Source organism: Podarcis cretensis, assembly GCF_951804945.1.
Source record: "Podarcis cretensis genome assembly, chromosome: 3".
NCBI classification, from domain to species: Eukaryota; Metazoa; Chordata; class Lepidosauria; order Squamata; family Lacertidae; genus Podarcis; species Podarcis cretensis.
In genome coordinates this window covers 73,536,041-73,550,704 of record NC_137172.1, presented here as the reverse complement: position 1 = coordinate 73,550,704, position 14,664 = coordinate 73,536,041, and the positions used below count along the sequence as shown (strand labels likewise).

General features: G+C 43.7%; 1 protein-coding gene across 2 annotated transcripts; it reads right to left on the bottom strand.

The window, feature by feature from the left end:
- Nucleotides 1–2,442: 2,442 nt before the first annotated feature.
- Nucleotides 2,443–13,691, bottom strand: DDO (D-aspartate oxidase). 2 transcript variants are annotated; one of them, XM_079970991.1, is made up of 5 exons: nt 13,552–13,691; nt 10,352–10,526; nt 9,131–9,239; nt 7,624–7,800; nt 2,443–3,292 (listed from the first exon to the last, which is right to left on the bottom strand). In XM_079970991.1, exons 1-5 carry the CDS (start codon nt 13,630–13,632, stop codon nt 2,725–2,727), a joined length of 1,110 nt encoding a protein of 369 aa, XP_079827117.1. In that variant the 5' UTR covers nt 13,633–13,691; the 3' UTR covers nt 2,443–2,724. The 2 variants fall into 2 exon arrangements, with proteins under 2 accessions (XP_079827117.1, XP_079827118.1); XM_079970992.1 differs by lacking the exon at nt 13,552–13,691 and adding an exon at nt 13,465–13,485.
- Nucleotides 13,692–14,664: the final 973 nt, after the last annotated feature.

Here is a 14,664-nt window from a genome sequence, read left to right as displayed (position 1 = left end):
CAGAAGCCAGGAATGCAAATAATACATGTGATATATATCCCAAAGAGAAGCACTTTGAAATCCCAATTGGTTTCCACAGCAATGCTTATAGGCTCCTCCAGACAGCCAACTTATTGAGCGATTCATCCTGATTTGCTTTCACAATCCTTGTGCAGACGGTGGATTATGGAGCATTTGTTCCAATTCCCTGGTATGAGCTTGAATCACTCCCACAAAATACTGTCTGGGGGTGACCTAACCCTCCCCTGAAATATTTAGGACTTGATATTTTTCTTAGATGTGTAAGATTTATAAATGATTTATAAAGGAAACCTACAGTTTGGGAAGAGGGACATGGGTGGCGCTGTGATCTAAACCACTGAGCCTTGGGCTTGCTGATCAGAAAGTCAGCGATTCAAATCCCTGCGATAGGGTGAGCTCCCATTGCTCGGTCCCAGCTCCTGCCAACCTAGCAGTTCGAAAGCACGCCCCCCAAAAAAGTGCAAGTAGATTAATAGGTAACACTCCGGCGGGAAGGCAAACGGCATTTCCATGTGCTGGTGTCGTGTTCCGTTGTGCCAGAAACGGCTTAGTCATGCTGGCCACATGACCCAGAAAAACTGTCTGCGGAGCGGACAAACGCCGGCTTCCACAGCCAGTAAAGCGAGATGAGTGCCGCACCCCAGATTCGTTTGCGACTGGACTTAACTGCCATGGGTCCCTTTACCTTTAGTTTGGGAGCAGAAGGGAAAAGTGAAAGCTTCTCATAAGAAGCTAAATTGGGGGTAGCCAGCACAGAGGCCTCAGATGTTTACAACTCTTATAATCCCAGGTGGGGTTTATGGAAATCGTAGTTCAAAACACCTGAACAGTTGGATACCCCAGAACAAAATGTGTGTGTGCACGCACACACCAGGTTGCAACCCAGAACCTGGAGCTGGATTACTGAGGAATGACTGAGGAGGAAGTGAGAGAGAAGCTGCTGTCTTCCCATCTCTAGCGCTGCAGCAAGTGGGATTCCAAGTTGGCAGGTATCGTGGATGAAATGAACCGACACAGGGCTAGCTCTTACATCCCGTTGTCTTGAAGCTGTACTTCAAACTCTTGGGCTGCCTGCATCTGAAAATGTTGCTGGGGTGACTATAGCAAGGAATGCACTGTTCTGTATTCAGGAAAGGTGAGCAGTTTTGCTCAGAGCTACTTGTAAAGAGTTACAGGCAGCGTAATGGTCTGACTATTAAAGCCCAGGAATTTGGCAGCATCGTGCAACAAGCTAGTAACATAAAAGATAACGGCAACTGTAATCTACAACTGCCTGCAGCTTCACGGTCTGCAGCTTATGATATATGGTTCTGCTCTATAGTTTGAAGGATGACGTTTTGGCACTGCGGCCACACACAGCACTTGCTCGAGGATAGCAGATGCCGCTCGTGTGTTCACAAAGGAAGGCTTTTGCATAGCCACCCAGGGCTTCTTGGGAGGAAGGCGCAGGATATAAATTTCATAAATAAATAGCCATCATTGGGAAAGCTTCCACCATGAACAAAGACATGCACTAAAAAGAAACAGCTGCAGAGTTTTTCCCATTCAAAATAGGAGACGATTAGTCAACCCATCACATTGGCAAAGTCTGCCCCTTGCCTTTTTTTTTTTATCCACAAGCCCCACTGAAATAAATGGGAGGCTGGTCTTCATTACAGCGAAGTATGTGCTGAATAACCCCCCTGTGGCTTGCTCCCTGTGCTTCTTACGAGTATGTTGGCTTCTGCAGAGGAAATCCTTTATTAAGATGATGTTCAGAACAGAAGAATGAGCGGAAGAATGATTGGCAGCAGGGGACTGGTATGGGGTGCTGGGTGGAGTCAGAGTGAGTGACAGGCGGAGTCAATTGATAGCAATCATTGGAGAGTGGAGAATGACACAGAAGAGGAATTAGCAGAGTGTTAGGGAGAGCAGTGAGCTGAGTCAGAGTGGTGTTAGAGCTGCTGAAGAGAAGAGACAAGCATGCCAGGTTATGACAGCATAATTATTTGTTTTTCTATATTAAAAGTCCACTTGCTTGGGTGGCTTTCCATCCAAAATTATATACCAATTTTAAATTTATGAATGTATTCTGGTCTGGGGGATTCCAAGTTAGCAGATCTCACTCCACATACTGATTTTGAATTGCAGCCAATAAAGGGAAAATCTGGTTCCTCTATGTAAAGGAGTAGGTGGTGACAGCAGGTTGCTCTGGGAAATATTAGGAGAAGTCTGGCCTGGACCAACTGAGGGCCTTGTAGGAGACTCCTGGAATGCTGTAGCTTCTGAACCATCCAAGCCATCCCTGGTTTTTAAAGACAGTGATACCCTGCAGAGCAGCCCTCATTCCCAAGCAACTTGAATAGGGCTCAAATAGGTGACTGATCCAATGCTGCCCTCTGCTGGTGAAATGGAGCTGCACAACATAATTTTTTGCAACGGTTGGGGACTCAATAATATTTTGTATTCAGCTGCATTACAGATTAAACACTGCAGACAGAACCTCTCCTCCCATCACCTTTCAGCCAGTTCTCACATTCCCCTGCTGGCCATCAAGTGCTCAGCTGTCAAGAGAGAGACGCCTCTGTAAATCAACCCAATGGCATTTTTCCTGACGGGATTTCAGAACTAACACACTAATCCAATTTATATCAGTCATTACAGAGAGAGAGAGAGAGAGAGAGAGAGAGAGAGAAATGAGAATATGAATGTTCACCTTATAGGCTACAGTTTTGCCTTATGCCTTGACATTTCAAGGGCTGCAATGCACTCTTTAACCAGCTGGGTTGCTTCCTTAGCTGTACCCTGGTGCACGGAAAATCCACCACCCCCATGTCCATAATTGTGCACCACCAGAAGCTTTCCACTGCCTCGAACCAGTATCTCTTTCTGGACTCTCACGGCTGACCTGGATGGCCTCAGGCCCACCCTCACCTTTATATCCTGAGCTGCCTGAAGGGATGGCTCAAGAGCGCAACATCGGCCAAATATGTCTTTGCTGGTACTGGGATCTGGAGACAGCTTCCAGTTGCCTTTTTGCCGTGTCCCACCTAGCGTTATGTTGTGTATCCCTGGGTAGATGTAGGTTAATCCATCGCCATCCCGAATGAAATGTGTTACCCAAGGGGCCTTGACCTTGAGAACCTGACCTCTGACGGGGTGTATCTCGAGGTCACCCACAAGCTTCTTGGAGCCAATGCCAGAGCAATTCACTATGATGTCATAGTCACTCCGCAGCTCCCATAGGTCTTCGATTTTTCTAGCATGCACCTGGCCCCCATTTCTTTTCAGCCTGCAAAGGAAAAAAAAATCAAAGAGGTGAAATCATTCTCTATCAGTGTGAATGTTTTGCCTGACTGCTACACAGGCCAAGGATATAAGATGCCGTATTTTTTGCCCTATAAGACGCACCAGACCATAAGACGCACCTAGTTTTTGGAGGAGGAAAACAAGAAAAAATAATATTCTGAATCTCAGAAGCCAGAACAGCAAGAGGGATCGCTTCTGGGATAGCTGTGAGAAACCTCTTCAGGGCAGGGGGAGCGTTCCTCCCGCTGCCCTGAAGAGGCTTCGCACAGCTATCCCAGAAGCCAGAACAGCAAGAGGGATATCTGCGCAGCCTGTATTTGCTCCATAAGACGCACACACATTTCCCCTTACTTTTTGGGAGAGAAATAGTGAGTCTTATAGAGCAAAAAATACGGTAATTTAGATGGTCTTTGACTAGTGTGAAATAGAAAGATGGAAAGAAAAAAACAGAAAGGTTCCAATATGCAATCCAGATAATCTCATCCTACTTTTTTTAAAAAAAGAAACTGTTGAGAAGAAAAATCAGTGAAGATATTGAAAAACCTTATGGAACAGAAGTGTACACAAGTCAAATGGGATCCATTTGTTTAGGGAAAATTTTAATGTTTGAAGTTTTATTCTGTTTTAGTGTTCTGTTGGGAGCTGCCCAGAGTGACTGGGGAAATCCAGCCAGATGGGCGGGGTATAAATGTTAAAATCAATTAACAATTAAAATTAAAGCATGCATTTATAGACATAATGCTGAGTATATCCTATCTCCTTCAGCTATCAGTTCATAGCCACCAGTTCAGTCTAGAGATAAAGTATCCATTCAAATTGTAGAATATCTCATTTATGTAAAGATTCAGGTAGGTAGCCGTGTTGGTCTGACGCAGTCAAAATATATAAAAAAATAATAAAAAATGTCCAGGAGCACCTTAGAGACCAACTAAGTTTGTTCTTGGTATAAGCTTTTGTGTACATGCACACTTCTTCAGATACACACTTCTTCATTTATGTAAAGTTAGTGGAACAAAAATCAAAAAGTGTGGCTGCTGTGTGCGTCCCAATGACTCTACAATGTAAGCAGGAAAAATATGCAATTTGGAAAGATGCCTTATGAGGAACGGCTAAGGGCATGTTTAGCCTGGAGAAGAGGAGGTTAAGGGGTGATATGATAGCCATGTTCAAATATATAAAAGGATGTCACATAGAGGAGGGAGAAAGGTTGTTTTCTGCTGCTCCAGAGAAGCGGACGCAGAGCAATGGATCCAAACTACAAGAAAGAAGATTCCACCTAAACTTTAGGAAGAACTTCCTGACAGTAAGAGCTGTTCGACAGTAGAATTTGCTGCCAAGGAGCGTGGTGGAGTCTCCTTCTTTGGAGGTCTTTAAGCAGAGGCTTGACAACCATATGTCAGGAGTGCTTTGATGGTGTTTCCTGCTTGGCAGGGGGTTGGACTCGATGGCCCTTGTGGTCTCTTCCAACTCTATGATTCTATTCTATGATTCTATAAACATTGCAATAGCTTAAAAAAAAACTAAAATGAAAAAAAAACCTGGGAAAACAAAAACATCTTTGCCTCACAGTAAAATGATTGCCACTGAGACGGGGCATGTCCCATGAACAACTGATTTGTTGAAGGCACAAGAGGGTCATGATTTTTTAAAAAAGAATTGTGCCCACCTGTGAGGATGCATTGGTGCGGCACAGACAAGTGAGATTTCAGCACAAACCGAGGGCCAACTTAAGGTCCATCAGCTCTTGTATCCTGCTTTGGCCTGACACTGGGATGCGTTATTACCTGGTAGAGGTAGATGGGAAATGTGCTTTTGCTTTTTCAAGGATGGGCACAATGAGCACTGTCTCCCTCCCCCACATTAGTCAGTTTAAAGCCCTCCTGATGAGGTTTCTGAGATTTTTGGCAAAAACATTCCTCCTAACCGTTGTGAGGTGCAGCCCATCGCTTGCCAGAAGTCCATCTTCAAGAAACTGCAGTCCGTGATCTAAGAATCCAAACCGTTCCTGTTTACACCATTTGCGAAGCCAGCTGTTCACTTCCACTATTTTTCCCTCTCTCCCTGGGCCACGTCGTTCAACTGGGAGGACAGATGAGATGACAATTTGTGCATTTAATTGCTTCAATTTCCTGCCCAGAGCCTCGTAGTCTCTTTTGATCTTCTGGAGGCTATTGCTTGCAGTGTCATTGGTTCCCACATGAACCAAGAGGAAGGGGTATTTGTCAGTGGGCTTTATGATTCCTTGCAGTCGTTCAGTTGCATCTTGGATCTTAGCCCCGGGGAGACAGCACACTTCCTGAGACATCTTGTCAGGCCCACAGATCACTGCTTCTGTTCCCCTCAGTAGGGAATCCCCTATCACCACTACACGCCTCCTCTTAGGTCTGGTCGGGGTTCTTCCGTGAGCTGTCCGTTCCAAGGTCGCCTGCACATTCCCTGAGGACTGACTTTGCTGCTCGTCTTCATATACCTGATAGACTGTAATGAGGGAGAGATCCTCAAATGGAGTCTGCTCTTCGTCTTCCATGCTAGGGGAGAGGAACTCAAAGCAATTGTGTATTTCTAAACAATCAGAGCGAACCCTGGGCCTCCTACTTCTTTGAGTCACGTTTCTCCATATATCTGGCTCCTGTGTTGGTGAACTAGCCTCCTTCTCAGGGGAGTCCCCTGTCTCCTCCTTGGTGGAGACGGTGTGCTCTGTTGCTTCCAAGAAGAGCTCCAGCTATCTAATTCTTTGGAGCGTAGCTACACGTTCCTCCAGTTGCTGGACTTTGTCTTCTAAGAGGGCAATCAACATGCAATTGCTGCAGGCAAAGCTGCCTGCAACCTTTGGCAAGATGGCAAACATGGCGCAGGAACCGCAGGCGACTGCAGCTGTTCCCTCACCCTCCATCTTGAGAACGTGTCGTTGGGGGTGGCTACAGCGGTCCTCCATCATAAAAAGCATGAAGACAGGACAAATAACTCCCCCCCCAAAAAAAAACCTAGGTCTCCCCCAACAAACGTTTGAGACCCTAAATCTAAAAGATGGATCAAACTGCATGCGCCGCTGCCCTGCAAGCTCTGATAAGCTCCTCCCACAGCTAATCACCTGCCTCAACAGAAACCCTGCCCCCTCTGACCTTTGCACAGGGAGAGCAGCTAATCAGCCACAAAGAAACACACACACAAGAAAACCCTTTTTGCTCCTTCTTCAGCTGCTGCCCTGCAAACTCTCTTCTTCTTCAGCTGCTGCCCTGCAGCTGAAAATTATGCTGCCGTGGAACTGAATGCAACAGAAGGTGGTAGACTCTTAATCCCTTTGGTCTGAAGAAGAGGCTGGCTGGCTGCTCATCATTTATGCTGCAGCTGCATCTCCTGAATTGGAAGTGGCTTTGAGGTCACTCCCAATTCAATGTTTCTTAAGTTTGTTGTGACAGTCGAAAAGTAGTCGACGTGCCCCAATCAAAACCCTTCTTGCCTGCAGAAGTGGCTCGTGGGTTCCAGCCAAGTGCTTATGATTGATTCGCTTTTTGTATCTTTTGATGAACAGCACCATAAATAGTGCTCAGGGCACTTGAGGGTACACAATAAATTACACATCTAATAGACACTTCCTTCTGACCCACTCAGTGGAAGAAATCTTAATCATTTGTTTCAGCTACTTGGACACCATCCTTCAAACGGGCCTATCAGCAAAACAGCATTTATTTGAGTGAGTTTTGTGCCAATGACTCGCTCTGAGGATCAGGCAGCTCCTTTGGGAAATTACAAGAGTGTAAGACAGAAATGAGGGGCAGCAGAGGCCTTTGCCCACAGGCCTGCCTGACAGATACTAAATGGATTCTGTAATTTAGTTGAGCGTCGGTACCACTTTCAGGACTGTTTAAAAAATGAAACATGACAAGGCATGAGTTCCCCGTGAGGTTGCTCATATGTCAGAACAGCACACTGGAAGAATAAAGAGCACTCAGCGTGTGATTGCTTTGAAGCAAGAACTGCCAGCCCATGTTGTAACATGGTGTAAGAATAGAAGTGCCATTGCATTACAACCAGGGAGCACTTTCTTAACATTTGGTCTTTGTTTCACTTTGCATCACATCACCACAATAAGAAAATGGCAGTGTGTTGAAAGCTGGGACAGGGAAGCTGTTGTCCTACAATCCCCATCATCCCTGACCAGACAAAGGACCAGCACATTCTGCTTGTGAGCATGCAGAGGCATCTGTCTGGCTGCTGGTGGAGGCAGGATGCTCAGATAGAAGGATCTTGGTCTTATCCAATAAGACGGTTCTTTCATTTGTTATAGCAAGGTGTCCATCCAAACACTCATACCTTTTCTCCAGCCAAAGCAAATAGGGTGGGCAGTCACACTTCAGTGTAGTAAAGGCCTGACCACATTTGTGCTGCGGAAATTTCTTCATTTCCTGTTCAGTCATCGAGCGAAACCCCAGAACCACATCAGACCAGAATGGAGGCTTCTCTTCAGGAATGGTTTTAAAGATCTGCCAGCTCATAGACATGAAAGGGGGGAAGAACGTAAAATACACAGCCATTCTGTTCTGTTACATTTATTGGAAAATCATTATCTAAGAACAAAATTATTTCATATAATTGTGGTTGGGGTTTTTTTTTTGGGGGGGGGTAGTTTCGTGCTCCTGCTACACCTGTTCCTAAGATGAATTTCCCCCCATAACCAAACTAGGGCCTTTGTAAAGTCCACAAGCTGGGCTTAGTGGTAACAGTCCTCTCCTGCTGTTGCTCTCCTGCTTTTAATACAAAGCTGTTAAACAGCCACCATGATGAATAGCCATTGGGAGACGTCCCAAATAAATTTCTACCATTCATTCATATGATACTAAAACATGTGCTTATGTGACAGTGGGGGGAAACAGATACCACACTGGGAACAGCATATCCCAAGGGTTCCATTTAGGATGTTATTTTCATAGAATTGCATGGGGGGAGTAATTTTGTTTGTTTGTTATTATGGCATGTATGGCATGTTTTTATATTGCAAACCACCTTGTGATATTCGGATGAAGGGTGGTATAGAAATTTAAATCATCATCATCATCATCATAGAATCATAGAGTTGGAAGGGACCCCAAGGGTCATCTAGCTCAACCCCCTGCAATGCAGGAATCTCAAGTAAAGCATCCATGACAGATGGCCATTCACGCTCCGTGAAAAATCTCCAATGAAGGAGAGTCTACCACCTCCCTGGGGAGTTTGTTCCACTGTTGAACAGCTCTTACTGTGAGAAAGTTCTTCCTGATGTTTGGTCAGAATTTCCTTTCTTGTAACTTGAAGCCATTGGTTCAGGTCCTACCCTCCACAGCAGGAGAAAACCAACTTCCTCCATGTGACACCGTTTTAGATATTTGAAGACAGCTATCATATCTCCTCTCAGACTCCTCTTTTTCAGGCTAAACATACCTAGCTCCTTCAACTGTTCCTCATAAGGCTTGGTTTCCAGACCCTTGATCATGCCCTCCTCTGCACGTGTTCCTGCTTGTAAATGTCCATCTTAAATTGTGGCGCCCAGAACCGGACACAGTATTCCATTATACTAGTAATTCATGAGCGCATATTGGTTTTGTCTCTCTCCCTTTCTAAAACATGGCCATAGATTACAATTCCAATGCATGCATTTTTATGTGTTTATTGTATTTATAGCCCACCTTTCTTCCTCCAGTCAGTGTACATTGGGTTCCTACCCAGACAGTCACACAGGCACTGTCCAGACCTTCACGGCTTTATGTGCCTTGGACTCTGCTTGGCCAACAGGCTTGCCTATCCCTCTGCTTTTAGTAAGCATAGTACAGCCTTCCTTATTTACCCAGAGACCAAATGAATCCCAGCCTCTGAAGCTTCTGAGGAATTACAGATTACTGACAGGTAGTCAAAGGTCTCCTTAAACCACTGCTTCTGTTGATGAACCGGTGTGTCTGCAGAGCAGAAAGAAAACACATTTTAAATGATGTTTTAAATTTATAGTTTCATATCTCTATTCTCCATACTCAGCGAAACATCTAGAACACAATGGAGCTTGACGGTACTTTGATTTGTAATCTAGTCTTGCAAAGCGATTGCTGCTTCTTCCTGTAAAATACTGACTACCTTCATACGTAGTTGAATGGATATATTTTCCAGCTTCTATGATGTATGTAACATGGCCAAATAAACAATGCAAATATTTCTGCCTGGAAGCAAAGTGTACATACAGAGTCCAGAACAGGGAAGAGTCTTACATGCAGCAATAGGGGTACTATGACAGGCGCTGTGTACAAGGCTCTTCGGATGGAGTTTTGGAAGGACCCTAGCCTGGCAATATTACAAAGAATGTTAGTAGCTTATTGACTGGGTGCAAGTTCAATGTGTAATATTTTAGATTTGCTACTTTTTTTCCTTATAGAACTACTGTAAAGAGAGAGAGAGAGAGAGAGAGAGAGAGAGATGTACAGTTGATGCTAAACTTATGTGGTGGTTATGTTCCAGGGATAATGCATAAAGCCAAAATCGTGAATGAAACACACTCTCCCTGCATCTCTGAACACGCTCCCAAGGTGAGTGCAATGGTGGGAGGGATCCTTTTTGGCCAAGCACATAAAGCTGGATTTGCACAAGTTAAATGTGTGTAAGCTATGAGTCAACTGTACATGCACCTCAATTTGGCAACAGCAGCACTCATTTCACAGCAACCACTTCAGTGTTTTGTTGCTCGTGGTGCACTGATCCACTTGTCATGGAATCAGCACTGAAAACTACAGTTACCCCTCTCTGAAGCCCGTTTTGGGAGCTGATAGTAAATACAGAAAATCATCTGGAGGATGCTGAAGACGCACCTCTTTACCTTCGCTTTTGACACTTGAGACGTATATGTTTAGGACCCACCTTATTTTTATTGTTGTAAGTTGCTTAAAACCATTTTTAATATTATGTTTTAAATGTTGTAACCCACCCTGGAATCTTAGGGAGAAGGGCGGAAAACAAATAAATACATAATGTAAAAATCTATGCCTATTTACATTTTGCATCTTAGGAAGGAAATTCCACTCACCTGGGTAAATATGAGGAATGAGCATCCCAGCAGCTACATCACTCGTTGTATTGGGGGTAAACCTGTCAGCAATGACAGTCACGCTGCAGTCTGAGACAGATTCCGAAATGCAAACAGCAGTAGAGAGGCCAATGAGCCCTGCACCAATGACTGCAATCTTTGTTTTGGCCATGTTCTGTTATGAGAAGTAGAAGGAGAAAGGAGGGGGTGAAAATAAAATTCTAAAGACAAAATAAGGATTTCTTATATAATGATTTTTAAAATAAAATAATAATCTAAGAATACTTTAAAAAGAATCTGTCCATTGTGGAACAAGATATGGAGGGCTCTTAATCCATAGATATCTTAAGAGGGATTAGCATAGGGGACCTCACCCATACACTTGATTGAATAGGTTCTTCTGGAAATAAAGCTTAAGAGGTGTCCGTTCAGCTTCATTGACAGCACCTGACACTTTGGGGCAGTTTCTTGGACCCAAGCCACCTGGCAGGGTCCATTAGTCTGGATGCCTTTTCATTCAGCTACAGGCTTCCTTAGCAGTGGCTGACAGCCTTCTTAATTTCCTACTATGCCTCAGAGCAATGGTACACTAGGGTTCTTGCGGGACTTAAAAGGGTCGCTCACTGTTGTTGCTGCAAGATAAGCCCTGGCCAGAGGTGTAACAATGCAGACTGGGACCCACTGGAGAGGACTTTCCTGAAGGCCCTTTCAAAACTACAGCAGCTCTGCCTGCCACTGTTTAAATAACAAAGTAAAGAGAAGATGGAGTATGCAAGCAAGCACAATTTCTTCTCTAAACTAAAACACAGCCAATTAGCCAGTCATTCCTTTGAGTGGAACAAAAGGTCAACATGAAACTGCACAATGTCCAACTACACATCTGCAAACAGTGTCTGCAAAAGATACCATTTGTGAAGAAGAGAAAGTCAACCCAAAGCATGGGGCAACATCAATATATTGTGTATTTGACAGTCCTGGCAGAATGCAGAGATTTTGTATTCATAGAATATTAATATTCATCAAATCTCCTGTTGCTTTGATAGCCACGGCATTCATGTTGGAACAGTTTATGGATCAACAAGTACTTTTAAAAAAAATCTAGTAGAGAGTGGCCTTCGTACCCTGCTTTAAAACATCTTAGATTTTGAACTTCCTTTGAACTTTGCACATGACAAGTAGAATTTGGTTGATAATTCCCCAAAGTTAATTTCTGATAAAAGAATACCAATGGAAAGAACAAGTATTTGTTTTTTTTTCCCTTCAAGGAAACAGCAACAGCATGACTGAGATCAATATTTTCTCAAAATATTTTGGCATTTCAGTTCTCCCCAGCCTGACTGTTGAAAAATCAAATGAGGAAAACTTTAGTAGATCTGGTTCCTTTGTTTAAATCTTCCATAACATGTTTTAGCTGCTGGTTTATTTTAGATTAAATTCCTGCTTACCATTGCCTTCTGATATTTTTGGTGGGGAAGGAATCTGTATTCTCTATAATACAGATATACTAAGGAAGAGGGAGGTCATTCAACCATCCCAGTGAGCATACATAATTTATCAGAGGCAAGGGCTCTGATACTTTTTCCTAATATGAACTGAGTTTAGACTATTCCATCTCTTTAATCTGCATGTTTTCTTCTCTCTCCCCCTCTCCTCTCCAGTCCAACAACAAAAAAGAACAATAATGATTGCACAACAGAGCCACTCTTATGATGAATGAATATGATCAAATGTTTACTGCTTGCAGTCATAGGCCAACACACAGAGGAGAGGTAAAAGAGGAAATGTCTGAAACTGATATACAATGTGTACAATTAAACTACCAGTTCACAGTTCATCATACAAAGCATGATATAAATAGCCGCTAATAACAACTTCCAAAGGTTTCTAGCTGTTTAGTTTGGTGAACTAACTTTGCAATTTACCTACACATTATTTTTTAAAACCTGCACAGATTTTTGTGTTTGTTGTGTGTGTTGCAGTTGGAAACATCAAGGCAAAGTGGAAATATTTCTGCCCTTCCACAGAATAGAGAAGGCACCTCCATCAACAAAACACATTTCAATATGTGTACAGTACTGTAAAATGTTTGGCACTGAAAAATATGAACATTCAATGCCTTATAAAATTAGGAAATAAGATTTTTTTTATTAAAAAGTTTTTCACATTTGTACTGCACTCTTCATCTAATGAACAGGGCTGCATACATGGGATCAAGCCCATTTTACTGTCAGATTACGGTATACTAGGCTCAAGATTTGGTGGGTTTCATGGTTGAGTAAGGTCTGTCCAGCAAAACTGTCCACTAATGCTATGGAGTATATCACACAGTTTTATACTAGTCCCAAAATAACAAGAACCCTGCGGCATATTAAAGCCTAATATATTTATTATGATGTCAGCTTTTGTAGAGGTGTGATGCAGTGGATTCCAGTCCATGAAAGTTTGTGCAGTTCTAAATCTGATAATCTTTCAAGGTGCCACAAGACTCTGCTGCTTATGCTGCAAAAGACTTAACGTTGCTACCCCTTCTTGAGGTTACAATGGTCCAGTGGACTGAGGAAATAAGGAAACAAGGGTTTTGCCACAGAGTACTAAGTCGTCTTTTGCAAAGGGATCAAATATTTATTTCACTCATTCTAATGCACATTAATCTCTGACTTTTGTCTTCTGGGTTTCTGGGGTTTTTCCTGTTGCTATTCTGTCTCTCACAGCTACAGTAAACCTACCATTAAAATTATGGACTGGTCATTTCTTCGTTAGGGGGCAAACGGGCAAATTTAGCAAGGGATCAAATACTTTCCCCCCCTCACTGTACTTAGTCCCAGCCCCTGCCGTTTGTGAAGCACCCTTTTAAACAGGGCTCGATTTCTGTTCAGAAACGTTGCAAAAAACACGATTTGACAAATGATCTCTGACCAGTCAAAAACGTGCCAGTATTTTCAGCTAACTGCTTAGAATGCAGATAAGAGCAGGAGCTATGAAGCGGGATAGTATTAAAGTAAAAAATAAAAATCCACAAAATAAAAATCTCCGCCCTCCCCTTTCTCCAGGAACCGGCTTTATAATAATATGTAGGTTCACAGCGTACATTTCCTACAAGGCTCTACATTTACGTGGATAGACGGACTAGAGGAGTTCACGGGTTTTCCTGCTCATTCTGACGAGCCCCGGACAACCGCGGGAGAGAGGCTAAAAAATACCTTTCCTTTCAAAAGAATCCGCACCCTTTCCGACAAAGTGGCGCTTCCCACCAAAGGTTTCCAGGCCACGGACGCGACCATTAGAAGGGGACGAAGGGGAAACGCAGGCTCGGAGGGCGGGGCAATCTTCTGAAGACGGCTCTGCTCGTTCCCGATTGGTCAGCAGCGGCGGGCTTCGGCGACTCCACGGGCTCGAGGGTGGCCCGTTTCGTGCTCCCTCCCGCCGAGCCTCGCTCCTTGCAACGAGGCGTCTCCCGCTGGTGTTTTGGATTCGTCCGACTGGCTCCCTGTCGCGGAGTGTCCATGGTCCCTTCAAGGAAGACTGCTGCAGTTGTCTCGTTGCATGATTTTAATTGGTGCTACTGGGCAACATAGCTGTCAACTTTTCCCTTTTTTAAGAGAAATTCCATTCTTCCGAATAGGATTCCTCGCAAGAAAAGGGGAAAAATTGACAGCTATGCTGGGCAACGAAGTCAAAATAGGAGTCGCAAGGTTAAATATTAAACCAGAGGCAGTTTATTCATGGCCGGATTATAATAGTTGCAATTGTAATAATTGCGCCAGGGTTTATGTCTGCAAGGGACCCAATGAATGTTTCACGCTCTTGTGTGTCAGTCTCCAGGTGGGGAGTAAACTACAGTTCCCGAGATTCGGGTGTGCAGCCATGTGTTTTAAATGTATGGTGTAGCTGTTACATACAGGTTTCCATTACCTCTCAGAGGGAAATCTGTTAAAGCTCCTCTCTTCAGACATGTCTATCAGAGCTTCTGCCAAAGGTTTATTTATACATGAGTGGGCCAACTCAAATGGCCACCCCACTCGACATTTCCAGCAAACATATGGAAAGAGGCTTTGACTGAAATCTCGCTTTGGAGGGAATCTCCCTTTGAATTGGAGCATCCTAATAATTTGTATTGTTTGTGGACTGCCACCTCTCCCAAGCTGGCAGTGAGTCACAAAACATATTAGAATGCAGTTCAAAAAAAATTAGTGGCTGCAAATGCAACGTGCAGAAAATGATTGTTTGGTACAGTCTCTTGCCAAAATGATACAATATGATTAGATGTGTCACATATGGTCACTGTGCAACATAGATTTAAGTGCTGTGCTGGA